The sequence below is a fragment of the Echinops telfairi genome, unplaced genomic scaffold (genome assembly GCF_000313985.2).
Source record: "Echinops telfairi isolate 266 unplaced genomic scaffold, ASM31398v2 ScPeMD7_5592;HRSCAF=6446, whole genome shotgun sequence".
In the NCBI taxonomy this organism is placed as follows: Eukaryota; Metazoa; Chordata; class Mammalia; order Afrosoricida; family Tenrecidae; genus Echinops; species Echinops telfairi.
Window position 1 is genome coordinate 12132606 of NW_022109491.1, and position 16124 is coordinate 12148729.

Consider the following 16124-nt stretch of genomic DNA (forward strand, 5'->3'; position numbering starts at 1 on the left):
AAAAGTGGGGGCGGGGGGGGGCACGTGAGTGGACCATTTCTCTATTCCTACTTTCCCTCCCCCCACTCTTAAGTTTCTAGCCTCTCTTGGGGCCTAAGAAAGCTGGTTTTCCTATGTAGACAGATTTGGAACCCTCTAGCTGAGCCACCCCACTCTCCTCCAGGCCTTTCCTGCAGTGAGGTGCCACCCACCATGGGTCACACTACCAAGGTCGGAGGGAACTAGAAGCAGTCGGGTGTGCATGGTGGCCCTTGCAGTCCAGCCAGAGCCCTGAAGGACCCAGGGCCCTATCCAGGGTGAGAAGAGCTTTCCCTAGGATTGGCACGGATACAGTCAGTCAATGAATTCCCACCACCACCCTTTCCAGGCTTAAAAATAATAATAACATTGCTATAAATATGAATGGCTTGGTATTAACAGACTGGCCATTGAATTTTGTAGTAGTGTCTCTGCCCACGCGGCCTGCTAAATCTTAATGACTGCACAGAGGAGGATCATGATGTGAGTATCATCACTCCATTAACACCGGACATATATCCATGGAATGAATGCGAAGCAGGTCGAAGCCATCAGCTGGCCCACCAGACTGGATGCCTGGGCGACAGGGCGATTCTTGACAGGAGGTTCTAAAGTGCTGAAACAGCAGACATCCAGGCTTGCTGGACCCATGTACGTCTGTCTATCCACCACCTGGAGGGTGAGTCCATGGTAGGTTTTGGAAGGGGGATTGATGGTCCCAGAAGTGCCCCAGCAATCACCTGGCCTCAAGTTCATTTCCAGAGATCTCTATTTAAGAATCCCACACAAGGAGACCATGCCCCATTGCCAGGCTTACAATATAGCAACAGAGCATCAGGCTGGAGAGAGTCCACCCGGGAGCTTGGCCATCTCACCTGCCCTCTTAGACCTTCACAAAAGCAATCCTCTCCAAGTCTACCCATCACCACACCAGGCAAGTCCCGGGGTTGCCGCCCTCAGCTTCTGTAAGGACAGAGCTACATAGTGCCACATCCCTCTCAGAAAGGCCTGCGATGTGACCCAGAAAACAGGAGCGCGCCCCCCACCCCCCCTTGCAACTCTAGGTGATCTTCGAGGCAGGGAACCAGGGTCAGACACCACTCAGTCACGGGCCCAGTCTCAGAAGCAGCCAGATGGGCCCCAGTCACCCTTCAGCCCACCTCATTTTACAGATGAGAAAGGTCAGGCTGGGAGGCCTGTGTCTTGTCCAAAGTCACACATCTGCATCTCATTCCTAGGCCAGAATTCTACATTGGCCTGCCATCCAGTATTCCAGGTGTTGTAAAATCATCATATACTTCCTGCCTGGTTCGATTGAAAACCAGGGGTAAGGCTTGACGGGTTTGGGGAAACTTAAGTTTTCTGTTGCAAGGTTCTGCCTGTGAATCCCAGAGGGGCTTCCAAGTCTCTGGCTCCTGAATTGGATCAGCAAATGCTGTGCAGGTGGGGAAACTTGTATGGTTCCCCTCTGGTGCCAGAAGGTGAGTGGCCGGCCCTCTGGTGCCCGAAGGTGAGTGGCCGCATCTCACACTGGAAGTTTCCTGCTGAGCACCCGAGCTCAACAGTTACACTCATGCGAGAGACCCAAACTCCCAAAGGAGGAAGACAGGCGGGTGGTCTACACCCGGATGGATGACAGCCGGGAGGGCAGTTCCATCCCGTCACGTGGGGTCGACTCCAGGGCCCCCAACGTCCAGAGTGACCATCTCGCACAGGGCAGCGTGCTGACTGCCAGGGGCCCGAGGGACTTTGGCCCAATTTTGCCTTGCTTCGAGCTGCCTGGCCATCAGACCCAGCTTCCAGGTTAATGGGTTGCCCCTTGGAACGTGGTTTTCAAGTCTTCCGTGGAGTAATCCGAGTAACCAAGGGCTCTCCTCGTGCCTCGGAGGAGCACAGGGCTCGCGCCCAGGCTAGTAGCAGGAGGACAGCTGTGACTTCACGGCCCGCAGGGAGTCGTCACACTGCGCGTCGGCGGCCAGCCTCCCCGGCTGTAGGGTCTCCTCCGGGAGGCTGCCGCAGGTGGTCACAGGCTGGCAGAACTCCCTCACAAAGGCCTCCTCTGAGGCCAGCAGCACCTCATTCCAGGCAGCGATGTTCAGTGTACCGGCAGTGCCCCCGTACTCCTTGGGGAGGATGCTCCGTGGAAGGCTCGTGTGAAGCGAGTCCAGGTCGGAGCCATGCAGGAAGAACTGAGAGGGGAAAAGTAGGAACACAGGGCCTCCGGTTAATAAGGGGCCCAGAGATCCCACCAGGGCTGAGGCTCCGGGCATTGTTTGATGAAGGAACAAAGGGATACTTAGTGGCCGCTCCGCCCTGCTTCCCAGTCCCTCTGCCCAAAGAGCTGCTGCTGCTGCCCCCACCAGGGGCTGCTGGTGCATGCCCTGGGGCTGATTCTGGCTGCAGTAGCCCACCAGAGTAGGGTGCCCCAGGGGCTCTCAGGCTGCAAATCTGTAGGAAAGCAGACTGCCTCATCTTACCCCCATGATGCCGCTGGTAGCTTCAAACTGCCAACCTTCCTTAAGCATTATGCCACCAAACCAGAAGCTCCCTGCCATTGAGTCGTAGTGACCCTGCAGGACAGGGAGAAGTGCCCTGTGGCTTTCCAAGCCTGTGACTGCTACAGGAGTGGGAAGCCCAGGCTTTATCCCTTTGAGTGGTTTTGAACCGAGGACTTTGCTGATTGCAGCCCAACGTGTAACCATGAGGCCACCAGGGTTCTTAAAATGGCTCCTTACAAGCTTGTCGAATCCTCGTGCCTTGAGGTTTTCAACCCCCTCTGGGGTCGAACGACCCTTTCACAGGGGTCGCCCGATTCCTAACAGTAGCAAAATGACAGTGATGAAGTAGCAACGACAATAATTTTATGGTTGGGGGCCACCACCACATGAGGAACTGTACTAAAGGGCTGTGGCATTAGGAAGGTTGAGAACCACTGCCCTGTGCCGTGCTGCCTGGGCTCCGAAACATCTGAAAACCAACCACTCTCCTCTAATCCCTGCTGCCAGCCTCAGCACAGCCCGCTCCCTGGTGTGGCCGCCCCCACTGCCCCGGCTCTTTTACCAGGGAAGTCAGGTCACATCCCTCCTCTTCTTACAACCTTCCAGTGGTCTGTGCAATGCGCGGGTCAAAGGGCACACACAAAGTGGCCCACAAGACCCTGCTCAGTCTGGTCCCTGGTTCCCGTCTCTCACTATGAATCTTCTCTCCACGCTCTCCCCACTCCAACCACGCGGCCTCTAGCGGCTCCTCCAGCCCTGCTGTCCCCTCAGGCTCTGGCCACTCTGCTTCTCTGTGCAGTGTGGCCTGCTTCCTCACTGTTCAAGTCTCTGCTCCAATGCGCTTCTCACCGACACTATCCACACGGCCCGCCCTCTGGAACACCGCAAACCCTCCCCTGCTTCCTGCACATGCTCGCCTCCCTCGAGGAACCAGTCAGAGTCTAAAAAGCCCCAGCAGTGACGGGTGGACTGACTCTGCCAGCTGCTCCTCGGGCCAGAGACCTGGCCTAGCAATCTGCTTCTGTCCGAGGATGCCCTAGACAAGGTCACGGGCAGCTCTGGTCTGTCCGATGGTCACTTGGCAGCACCTCACTGGACCATATGTATCAGCTTCCCTCTTGAGCCAGAGTAGCTTCCCAGGGGCAGGGGTGCCGATCTGTTGTGTTCCTCTGGGATAGCAGTTCTCAACCTGTGAGTTGAGACCCCTTTGAGGGTCAAACAACCCTTTCACAGGGGTCACCCGATTCATAACAGTAGCAAAATGCCAGGAAGTAGCAACAAAAATAACTTATGGTTGCGGGTGGCGGTCACCACCACATGAGGAACTGTATGAAAGGGTTGCGACATGAGGAAGGTTGTGAACCGCTGCTCCAGGACATGACTGCACAGGAGTTGGTCAGTTAAGATGGGACCTCTTGGGCCACCCGCCAGGGCAGTCCACAAATGGGAGAACCTTCCACACGGATCCCCAGAAATTCTTGAGTGCAGCTCCAGGCAGCAAGGTCACACAGTCAGTGTTCTCCAGCCCAGCTGTGCATCCTGGGCCCACTTGGAGCGGGTGGAATCTGAACTTCCGGAGAAGGGCCTTAGTGTTGGGTGCCAGCCTCGCCCCGAGCAGCCCTGCCATGCGCTAGGTACTGCCTCCGCAGAGCGGTGTACAAGGCAGGCCCTCATCCTCAGAGCCGCCAGTGATCTGAAACTGACTTGGATCAGACAGGCTGGGAAAGAGGCAGAGAGGAGGGGCTGTTCTGGGCCAGAGAGGAAGGACGCCTTTTAAAGGGGTAGCACTTTGCCTTCACCAAGAACAAGGTTAAACGCTCACACATCTAGAATGTGTGCAGTGAGACAGTAGTGTGACGGGGGCTTTAAGCTCCAGGGGCTGAATGAGAAAGCTCGTCCACCCCCAGTCCCCTTTCTAGGTCCCCCACACATAGACAAAGGAGCCCTGTGGTGCTTTCGGGCCAATGTGGGATTGCTAACTGCCAAGTCCGAGTTCAAATTCCCCAGCAGGAGAAAGATGGATGGGACCGCCGGGATGGCAACAGGGCGTTGGGCTTCCACTACTGGTGCAGGACCCCCAAGCCAGCATACAACAGCATCTCTGAGCGGCCCTCAGATTAGTCATTCCAGAGTCAAAACACTACACAAAGATTGGCACTAGAAAACCTGCTGGTGCCGAGTGGATCCCGACCCACTGGGGCCCTGTGTCGTGCTCCCCAGGCTGAACCTCTGTAAGAGGAGCAGACAGCCTGTCTTTCCCCATGAAGCTAAGTACTAAGCAGCACAAATGGAATCTAGGGGTGAAAACAAAGAGCACCACTGAACTCCAGGGGTCTGTGGCCACAAGGCTGTCACTTACTCTGTTGGCTATTTTCTCCTTCAGGAATGGCTTGATGATGGCAAAGATACCTTTAAATATGCGAGGCTCGTTGACCACGTGCACGGCCTTTATCCGAATGGGGAAACCATCCTGTGGGGGAAGGGAAAGGGCCGTTAGGCCACCTGCTGCAGCAGCAAACTGCCCGCCCTACCCACAGCCTGCCTCCCCCACCGACAGTAGGCTCCTGGACGGAGCTGACAAGGTGGTGCTGCGTTGAAAGCACCTGGCCACTAAAGGGCAGGGTGCTGGTTCAGATGGAGCACACGCTGAGGGAGGAAGCTTTATAACCTTGGGACTAACATGGGGCAGTCCTACCCTGTCCCACAGGGTCCAGGGGAGCTAAAGAGAAAGACACATCCCAGGGGAAACATCTCTTGGGGCCCGGAGGCAGTTGAGAAGTGTCAGGTACGTCCACGCTCCTCTGCAGCTCTGTGGTTGGATCCAGTAAGCAGCAGACCGGAGTCAGAGCTGCCTGAAGTCCCCGAGTATTTATTCCTCAGGATGTTCTCAGGTGTGATGCCAACAGGACTAGGTGGCAGGTGAATGAGTCTGAGAAAGAAACTGACTGAAGTCCAGTGAGCTTCTCTCATTGCACAACCGTATGCACAGAGCTACCTGTCTGTAAACAGTCACTAGACAACCCACAAGAAGAGGCCACCAAGCCAAACTCACTACCAGCAAGGCAGTTCTGGCTCCTGGGACTGCCCTGTGAGTGTCCCAGGAGGCTGTAAATCGCTCCCCGAAGACCTTGCCTTTCCCGCTCTGAGGGGCTGGCAGTGTCAAACTGCTGACCTTGCAGATTGCAGCCTGACATGTAATTAACATGTAATTAACCCTCAGGACTCCTAGAAATAGCCCCATTTCCCAAATCTATTCAACCTTTATTTATCCCAGTCCTTTCCTCCCCAGAGCATCCTGTCATTGTGCAGGACTAAGCCAGCCTTGATCCAAATGCCTGATCCTGAAGCTAGGACCTCCCCAGGCCCGAGGCTCCCCTCTGTCAAAATCCAGACTTGTGCTCGTGACTCAAGGGGGGCCTCCAATCACAGCCCACAAGTACACGAGTGGCAGGCCTCTGAGGCCTTTAGGGTGGCTGGTGCTCACGGCTAACCAGAACCAGTGAGAGTGAAGCAGGAATCCAAGTCAGGCTCCAGCCCCTTGCACAGCTGAGTGGCCTTAGCCAGGTGATAGCCTTCGTGGGTCTCTGATTCCCCATCTCTCAAGAAGGAAAGGCACTCGGCCTGGCCACCTCCAAGGGTTCCTGGCAGGACAGAATGGGCTGTCAACACACCAGACACACTGCCGTCGAGTGGACTCTGCCTCAAAGCAGCCCTACAAGACAGAGGGGCACTGCTCCCGTGGACCTCTTTACAGGAGCAGACAGCCTCATCTTTCTCCCTGTGATGGGTTAGCAGCCTACCTGCCACGCCACCTGGACTTCAGTGACTGCAGATGTGCGGAGTAGCCGCCAGGCACTTCCATTTGAGCAGATCTGAGTGCCCCCACTGTGTTCTGGAAACTGGGCCAGGAGGTGTGAGCGCACCTGACTGGAGCCTGCCCCCCACTGCAGGAGCTCCCCCACCCCCTGGTCCCACAGCAAGTGGCTCTTCTGTCTGGGGCAGCACCATCAGAAGGATGTGCCCACTAGAAAACCTGCTGGTGCCGAGTGGATCCCGACCCACTGGGGCCCTGCGTCGTGCTCCCCAGGCTGAACCTCTGTAAGAGGAGCAGACAGCCCGTCTTTCCCCATGAAGCTAAGTACTAAGCAGCCACAAATGGAATCTAGGCCCAAAGGGGCCATCAGAAGGACTCAGTAGCTTGATAAAGCTCCTCCGCCCTCTGGACACGCAAACTCCAGCAAGTGCAGAAAGCAGGCCCCTGCTCTGTCAGCCACTGACTTCCCCAGACAGGCGCCCCTTAGACACCAAGGAGTGCCTAGCAGGGATGAGGCATACACAGAACTTCTAAAAGTTCTTCCCCAAAGGCTTTTGTATTTTTCTGATTCTGAGAGTAGACGGTGGGGCTGGCCCCAATGTCTGCAGTACACAGGTGGGTCCCCGAGGAGTCCACCACCACCCTGGACCCAACACAGCAGGCTCAGGCCATACCTGGAGAATGCCAATCACCTTCTTGGCTATGAAGGGGCCAAAGTGGGACGCCTTTGACAAGCTCACACCCTTGTAGTCGGCGAGGATGACAATGCCATTCACCTGGGTCTCTTCAGACTGAATGAGCTTCTCTAAGGTCAAGTATACGGCCCGGATGTTCTCGGTGATTGGGTAACTGCTCGGGATCCACCTGTCTGCAGTCGTGAGAGAGATGGAGTGTGTTCCAGGTGTGAGGACATACACATAATCAGACGGGCCCAAATGGTCCTCCTTGCCAAAACGGTGGTCTACAGTGGCCAAGTAAGGGATTCCGGGGCCAGGATTCCACTGATTAAATGTAACACTTAAACAGTACTTGCATATAGTCTGGGAGTTGGAACCGGCTCACCAGCGTCTGATGACAGCAGCAACAGCATGTCTGTCTGACTCTGAACACAGTACATGCGTAGTCAGGCATGCAACCTCGAGCTGAGGTGGAGACGCACCTGGATTTGAGTCTACTAGCTGTGTGATCATGGGCAGGTCAGCTCCTCCCTCTGAACAGCTGTCTCTTCCTAACTAGAACGGGCTGGAGGCACCCGAGCAGACAGCTGAGGCACAAGGATAAGGCTTTCTACTCCAGGGAAGAGTCTGGGAAGAGGCCACCACAGAAACCAAGTGTATGCTCCAAATAATGAAAACGAAAAAGGGCGGCTGAGGTGAAGCCCTTTCAGTGTCTTAACACTGACAGGTGGTGGACAGCTTTACTGGTGCCCCCACTTTCACTGCGCTCTGTCCCCCAACCAGCTGTCTCGCAGGGGTCCTGGCAGCCATACTTGCGCTGGGTCTGGGGGTGGATTCCCTTTTGGCTGGAACCCACCTGTGAGCTACGAGCCTTACCTGGGCGGAGGCAGAGGATGTGGCAGCCGCGGGGGTCGGTGTGGGGCAGCACCGTGAGGAAGCCGGAGGCCAGGGCATCTTTCAAGGCCGATGGCCTCAGGTTGGTGAAGACCTCGGGCCAGCTCCTCCGGCAGCCGTGGTAGTTGACCAGGAGCTGCAGGGCCCGGTCGTAGTCAAACTTGCGGGCCCGCAGGAAGCGCAGCAGGAAGGCGTCGTCCAGGGCGGTGCTCAGGCCGGGGCACTCCTTCCGCACCATGTCCCGAAGGGCCTGCGCGTCCCGAAGCCGCCATTCGGGCTTCTCCTGCAGCTCCTCCCTGGCTTTGGTGACCAGCTCGGCGCTCAGCGAGCACACGTACCCGGGGGCCGCGGCGGCCGGCTCATTCTCCGAGAGCGAGGCGGCCGAGGGGCTGGTCCGCGGGGAGTCACTGTCCTCGGACATGAGCTACCAGGAGCCTGCCAACACAGAACCCCAGGCCAAGGTTAGCGCTGCCCCGAGCTGCTGGGCCCCGCGGGACCAGAGGGCCAAGTCAGGCCATTCAGGGGTTCGCTGCCTGGGGGATGAACCTGGTGGGAACTATGAGCCACCCCTGGGGCCGCCACAAGGTGGCAGACACCCTCTCTGCCTGCCTTATAAATACATGGCCAGCTGCTCAGCCTCCCGGGGAATTAAATACATGCAAATTAAAACAACCTTTGAGGTTCAAACTGGCTAAACAAAACAAAATCAACCGCACAAACAACCAAACAATTCAGGTTGCTGCTGTGCTCACTGTCAGTGGGAGGGGTCATTGATATAGTCTCTTGGGAGGGCAATTTGCCAATAGCTGATATTTCTTTTTTTATCATTTTATTAGGGGTTCATACAACTCATCACAATCCATCCATACATCAATTGTGTGTAAAGTGCATTTGTACATTCTTGCCCTCGTCATTCTCAAGACATTTGCTCTCCGCTTAAGCCTCCGGCATCAGGTCCTCATTTTCCCCCTCCCTCCCCGCTCCCCCCTCCCTCATGAGCCCTTGATAATTTATAAATTATTATTTTGTCATATCTTGCCCTGTCCGACGTCTCCCTTCACCCACTTTTCTGTTGTCCGTCCCCCAGGGAGGAGGTCACATATAGTTCCTGGTAATCGGTTCCCTCTTTCCAACCCACTCTCCCTCTACCCTCCCAGTATCGCCACTCACACCACTGGTCCTGTCGGGATCATCCACCCTGGATTCCCTGGATTTCCAGTTCCTGTCTGTAACAGTGTACATCCTCTGGTCTAGCCAGACTTGCAAGGTAGAATTCGGATCATGATAGTGGGGGCAGGGAGGAAACATTTAGGAACTAGAGGAAAGTTGCATTCTTCGTCATTGCTCCATCACACCCTGGCTGGCAATATCTGATATTTCAATAGATATCCAATATCCATTTAAAACCGTATACCCTTTGACCCAGCAATTTCATTTCCAGGGCATGTACTTGAATAGACAAGGGCACGATGAAAAGTATTGTGATAAAACCATAGAAACCTTTCTTAAAACATTTTTTAAAAAGGGATTGCTTCTCCAAAAGGCCCCCACCCAGGTCGACAGACTGTCTGAGGGCGGTACTTCCATTTCCCCCAAGACCTCCCAGAAGAATTCTGCCTTCTTCAATGTGCAGCCTGTCACAAGGGCCATTTGTGGGGTGACCGTCCCTGGTAATAAAGCATGGCCCCCCATCCAGTAGTGACATTGTTTTTCAAGCTCATGTATGTTACCAGTTGTTAATGAGCTGCTGCTGCTGCATTTTACTTGTTTGTTGTTAACGTTACACTACTAGACCTCAAAAAACAAACAACCAAACAAGTTTGCAGCCTCCAGGGGCTCAAATCATGGCCCTTTGAGATGTTCTTTGAGTTGGGGATAGAAAAGGAAGTCTGGAAGGGCACGGTGAAGGGTCAAGTTTCCCAACAAAATTCTCCTGGGATGGCGCTTACTATTCTCAAAGAATGGTGGTGGTGGGGGAGACATTCCTCAGCTTTCCTGGACTTTTTCTTACAAATGAAGCTTTCACATTTCTGAAAACACCTTCTTCACAAGCCCTCTTGATTTCCCGGTGTCCTTTGAGAAAAATCTGTCCATCTTACCCCCTGTAGAATCTCAGAAACAGGTGCCACGACCTTCTGAGCGGATGTCTCTGTCTTGAATTCAACTGGCTGAGCAGATCCCCTGGGAAGGCCCTGTCTTGATTGGCCTTTAGTCTTGAGGGCCCTCTAAGGAGGCTGAGTCAGGGGTATGGACCCGCCTGCCGCCCCCACTGACGGCAGAGACATGGAGAGAAGCATGCATGTATGAACTGGAACCCTCGGCAGCAAGGTTCTGTGACTGATCCTCACAGGCGTGAAATACACACACGGGACCATTATCACAGTACTGGTTACAACGGAACAAGAAACACCTGCTTATCAGTAGGAACCTGGTGAAAAGAGAATGGCAGGCGAGTAGAATACTATTCAGTCATGAAAAGGCATCAGGCCGATCCTTATGAGATAACATGCTAAGGAAGGAGAAGGAAAGCAGATTGCATGAAAAAAAAATAAGCACAGGTGATTTTACTTTTATTGTGGTAAACGGACATCTACCATTCATCTGCAACTTAAACTGTTTTTTACCATCTAGAAGCCAGTGACACTAATTATGCAACTGCCACCACTAGTGTTTATGTTTTACACACACACACACACACACACACACACACACACACACACACACACACACCAGTGCGAAGAAAACTTCTGAAAGGGGATACAAGAAACTCTTAGCCTCAAGTCCAACGACTGGTCTTTCCTTCCCTGAAGCAACAGAGGAAGGGGAGAATCTGGACTCAGAGGAGGAAATGAAACGTGTGGGTAACTCTCCACAAACAACGACCTTGTGAGACCACAAGAACTGCAAGGTGCCTGGCTCCTGTCACTGTACATTTTAACCAAAGATTCTACAGCAGAATCCTGATCAAAAGGCAGCAAATGCACAACAGAATTCCAAATCCTCATGGAATCCGGACTTTCTGGAGCCATAAAGGCTGGAGGAACATTCCCCGCCCCCCCAAAAAAATTAAAACAAAACTATTCCCGAGATCATCTTTAAACCTAAATCACAAATATCCCCTGTACTTTCCTATAACCAAACGAGAGGTTAGCTTCATTAGGGCAGAATGTCTGCCTTGGGCAGAGTGCTGCTTTAAGATCTAGCTCTATAGGGACAGCTTGACAACAGTAACTTGGGGAATTGTAAAGGGCCCTGCAGGGCCCGTGTGTCCATGCCCAGGGGAGGGACATCTCTGAAAAGGGAGGTGACACACAGTTGCACAACTCGAAGGATGCCACCAATGGGGCTGATGCTCAGATTGAGAAACTGGTGAGCTGGGGTCAGTTCCACTTTGTATTTTATCAAGGAGCACAACAAAAAAGCAATAGTGAAACAGAAGAAGGGAACCGTCACTAGTGGCTAGTGCTAGGTAACCACGCTGGCCGACTGGACCGTTACAGTGGGGAAGAGACTTGACCTTGGAACTGTGCTGTCTGCATTTTGGGGAGATAGACGTGCTGTTCTACTCCTGAAAAGAATTACCGTCTCAGATAGGTAAATCTCTAGGCACAGTGATTAGATTAGCGGTTTCTTAGGGGCAGAGCAGGGGAGGGTGGAGGGAAACGGGGCGCTAAAAGCTGAGTACATGATTGGAGTGATGACTGTACAACTCTTCTGAATACAAGTGAACGATTGTGTATGAATTATACGCCAATAGAGCTATCAAAGAATTTTTTTTAAAAGGGTAGTCTCAGAAACTGACATGAGTAGTTCGCCCCTGTCCTGCTGGGTGGTCATCAGGCAGAATCAACTCAATGGCAGTGAATTAGGTTTCGACTTTGGTCTGCATTTGTACCACGTACATGTGTGACTGCAGCAGCCACGGAACTGTGCTGCCGAGGACCTCCTTTTGTTTGGTGGGGGGAGGGGCAAGGGGGCAGGGTTGGCAGGTGGTACCAGCTGTCATCTCTTGGGTGCACACCCTACCACCCCACCGGTTTTACTGATACTTTCAGCTGGGGACCCAGTGAAACTCAGGCATCTCCCTGGCTGCGCTGCCTGGAAACTAGGAAACCATACTGCAGCCCCAGCCTCTTCCTGCCAGGGCCTCCTTCACCGGAGGACCCCCCTCTCACCGCTTCTCCAGCTCCCCTCTTGTAGGGCCTGCACAGGCATTCCCTCCAGCAAGGGTCATGCATGTCTAATCTCATCTGGTGTCTGCTTCTTGAGGAAGCTGCACTAGCACATTTATTACACTGGAAAGTAAAACCCAAAGCGCTGCCTCAGAGCTTCCAGGGAAGAGGTGGCTGCAGGGATGCGCATCCCGGCGGGAGTGCTTGTCCCCCAGCTGGGCTGTCACTGATCCTCCATTCTACACTCTGCTGAGAGAGCAGGGGTCATCTTGGGGATCTCTGTACATATTCTGGGGTCCAGACAACATGTACCTGACCTCCCCAGCTCACCGCAGCTGCATGGAGTGCCCAGGCCACGCCGCCTCAGTCTGAGTCTACCCTCTCCCTTCCTTGTAGCCTCCAGCCCATCCCAATTCTTTCACCTCCTCCCAAAAGCATGCTCTTCCTGACACATCCTGTTGCTACCCCTTTGTCATGGGTCCCGGTCCCCATCAGGCTACAGAGCCCTTGTTATGTGCCAGGCCACTGCCAGGTATGGGGATAAATGAATGAACAAACAAAAACTGCCCTAGTGGGGACCCCAGACTACTCCCAGAGGGAGCGGATGGCCTATAGGAAGGTGGTGTGTCCGTGCAAGCAGGGAAGGGGGCTGGGTGGGTCTCGCGAAGGAGCTTGCAACTTATAAGTTGGGTGGGCAAGGAAGGCCTCGCCAAGGTGGCATTTGGGCAGAGGCCTGAAGGAAGCAAGGGGGCAACCCTTGCAGACATCTGGAGAAAAGCACGTGTCAAGCCTGAGCTAGGAAGCAACCAACCAACCAAAAAAGAATAAAGGCGCTGCCACTGAGTTGATTCAGCTCGTAGGGACCCTGGAAGGGCAGGACAGGAATGCCCGGTGAGCTTTCGAGACCAGCTTTCCAGCGGAATAGGAAGTCTTTTCTCTCTCCTGAGGAATGGCTGCTGGTTTCAAACTGCTCACCTTGAAGTTAGCAACGAAGTGTCACCACTACACCACCCCGGCTCCTTGAGCTAGGGGCAGGCCTGGCGTTTTTGAGGAAAATTGAGGAGGCCTGTGTGGCTAGGGTTTAGCGAGGGAGGCAGAGAACCGTAGCTGACGAATGCAGACATGTGCCCACCCCGACACACAGACTCACACTGTGACTTCCTTCCAGTGAGCTGGGAGCACTGGAGGATTTTGAGCACTGATAGGGTTTGATTTCTATTTTATTGAAGAGTGGCATTACCTTGCTGTAAGAGCCCCCTAATAAAATTATTTATATAAATAAATAAAAGTGGTGTTACTGCTGATTTGTATTTTAAAAGGATCGCTCGGACTGCTTTCTGGAGAAGGAATCCAAGGGGTGGAGAGGGAGATGATCTAGATCAGCGCTTCTCAACCTGTGGGTCTCGACCCCTTTGTGGGTGAATGACCCTTTCACAGGGTTCGCCTAAGACCATCAGAAAACACATAAATACTTCACATAATTACATTGTTTTGTGATGAATCACTGTGATTTAATTATGTTCAATTTGTAACAATGAAAATACATCCTGCATATCAGATATTTACATGACTCATAACAGTAGCAAAATGACAGTTATGAAGTAGTAACGAAAATAATTTTATGGCTGGGCGTCACAACATGAGGAACTGTATTAAGGGGTCAAGGCATTAGGACGGTTGAGAACCAGGGATCTAGACATTCTGGCACTAATCCAGGAGTCTTCTGTGGCCCCCTGGGCAAGCTAAACGCTGCCCACACAGAGCCTCTAAGTCTCTTTGCATACCAGCAACGACTTCCTCTATTGGGCGTGCCCCTGCCTGTTCCTCCATCACTCTAGCCCTGGCACCTGACAGGATGTCAGACATATCCTAAGCACGCCACAAATACTTGTTGAGTGTGTCTTCCTGAATGGGCAGAGCTATGCTCACGAGCCTTTCCCTGGAAGTTGACCACTGAGGCCTGGAAACCAGCATGACAGGTCATTCCAGGCCCAGCCTCCAAGCCCCTCTTCTGCCTTATCTCCTATCTCTTCTGCTCAATAGCTCTTCAGTTTCAGTTCAAACTGATACCTGTAGACTGGGAATCCCTCACTTGCTTTCCCTTGGGAATTTCCTGTCCTGTTTCTCAACCAGGCAATGCAGCCTCCACGGGGGAATTCCCTTCATCCCCTGGTTCCCTCAGAGCTGGGGTCCTATGGCTCTCTTAGAAATGGCAGCCCAGTGTCCTGTGTGTTTATAGGGAATTCCTCAGTCAATCTCACCAGGCATTCATCCTATGATCACGGATGATCCACAGGTGCTGGGGGCAGCACGGCAAAGGGCACAATTCTTTTCTTTGATGAGCTTACATCATCCCCTATCCTATTCAGGACTACCCTGAGCATTAATTAGAGTGAGACTCCTAGATACATACATAGTGTTTTCTTGGCTGCATGGCCCCACTGGCTGGGTCCACTCTTAAGATTTGTTGAATGCAAGCCATTTACACAACACGGGGACCACTTCCGTCACAGTGGGAGGATAAGATGGGTTACTTAGGAGCCCCAGGGTCAGCACTGGGCTGCTCACCACCAGGTGGGACCCACTAGTCGCTCCTCAGGGAGAAAGACGTGGCAGTCTACTTCCAAAGATTTACAGCCTTGGAAACGCGTCACTGAGACGCAGGATCGGCATGCGTTGGTAACAGGGGGTTCACCTGGTACCTGAGCATTTTACTACGGATCAAACACAGCGCTAAGCACTGGACATCCGTTCTGTCGTTTAATCGTCACCGTTTTTGGTCTGGCCCGGTGCCTCTTCGAGTGCGTTCTGACTCCCAGCGACCCCCAGGGCAGCAGAAGGAAACACTGCCCGTTTGACGAAGGCGAAAACTGTCCACTAGAATGGCAAGCCCATGATGGTGGGGGGCTTGCCTGGCCCTCAGGAGACATCTGCGGGAGAAAGGCTGGCTGGTGTGCCCGGCGCTGTCTGCCTCCGCACCGGCCACGTAACCTCGACCTCGCCAGTGTCCTGCGGACACCAGGGCTGTCAGAGTCTGGGGAGGATCCGACGGACCGTCCTTTTGTTAGGGGAGACTGGGAATTCCTTGGGGAGGAACCGCTGGCAGATACACTTCCCTCATCTGGACCCTACAATGTTGCCAAGCTCCGCCCCTTTCCCCCTCTCCCTCCAGCAAGCAGAGGTCAGAGACCCCACATTCCGTGGGGCAACCTTGTGAGACCCCTACTTCCGGTTGTCACCCCCTCCCCAGGGGTCCCCATTTCCTGGGGTCTCGCGCTCCTCGGGTGCCCCACTTCCGGTTCTCCCTCCCTTGCAGGGGACTCCTCTCCTCGGCCCTCAGGACTCGCGGACGGGCTCGCGGGCACTCACCGGCCCGGCTACGGGGCGGAGCGCGGGTCAATCGGCAGCGGGAGCCTCGGCCGGCAGCACGCGCAGAACCGACCCGCACTCTTTTCCCGGCCCGGCCCGGCCCCCGCGCCGGAAGTGACGTACATGGGAAGGCGGCGCGCCCCGTCGGGAGTGCGCAGGTGCGAGAGCTAGCGGCAGCCACGGCGCTCTGTCTCCACCTAGCGGCCGGCTCCCGAGAGGACGCTGGGGACCAGCGGGGAGCGCCAACAGCGGGATTTAAAGATGGGGAAACTGAGGTCCCGAGGAAGAAAGGAAAACAGCTCCCGTTTCCGAGAACATACTATTTAGCGTTTTCCATCTATTATCTCAGTACTTCTCATCGTTTATGAAAGGGAAACTGGCCGGCGACGAAGTAAAGAGCGTCAAAGGGATTCACAGCCCTCTACTTCGATGAACATGCGCCCATCCTTAGCGAGTGACGTTCCTCATTTGTCACATTATTCCCGCTCTGGAATCCTGAGTCAGGGACCGATCTTTTCCTGCTCTGGAGTTAGTGACGACGTTCCAGACAGTGGTGACTTGAAGAAGGCTTTACCAGCCCCCACTTCCAACACCTGTGACCCTAATGTAGGCCAGTCTTTCGGGTGGTCTGAAGAACTCAGCCCAAAGGCCTATCCAAGAGAAAACTGTAAACAGCCTCTTG

At 54.0% G+C, this 16124-nt stretch overlaps 1 protein-coding gene across 1 annotated transcript; it reads right to left on the minus strand.

Annotated features, from left to right (window-relative positions):
• Positions 1-500: 500 nt before the first annotated feature.
• TTPAL (alpha tocopherol transfer protein like) lies at positions 501-15520 on the minus strand. Its single transcript, XM_004698002.2, has 5 exons — positions 15443-15520; positions 7884-8336; positions 7005-7198; positions 4876-4986; positions 501-2207 (listed from the first exon to the last, which is right to left on the minus strand). The coding sequence occupies exons 2-5, from the start codon at positions 8320-8322 to the stop codon at positions 1929-1931; spliced, it is 1023 nt and encodes a 340-aa protein (XP_004698059.1). The 5' UTR covers positions 8323-8336; positions 15443-15520; the 3' UTR covers positions 501-1928.
• Positions 15521-16124: the final 604 nt, after the last annotated feature.

Bases quoted from the DNA above. Each gene is read 5' to 3' on its own strand.
- TTPAL (XM_004698002.2), bottom strand. From the start codon at position 8,322: ATGTCCGAGGACAGTGACTCCCCGCGGACCAGCCCCTCGGCCGCCTCG. The intron at 4,987-7,004 runs GTATGGCCTGAG...CTTCCCCCACAG, and splicing joins AGGTGATTGGCATTCTCCAG to GATGGTTTCCCCATTCGGAT. The intron at 2,208-4,875 runs GTAAGTGACAGC...TTCCCCTCTCAG, and splicing joins AGGAGAAAATAGCCAACAGA to TTCTTCCTGCATGGCTCCGA.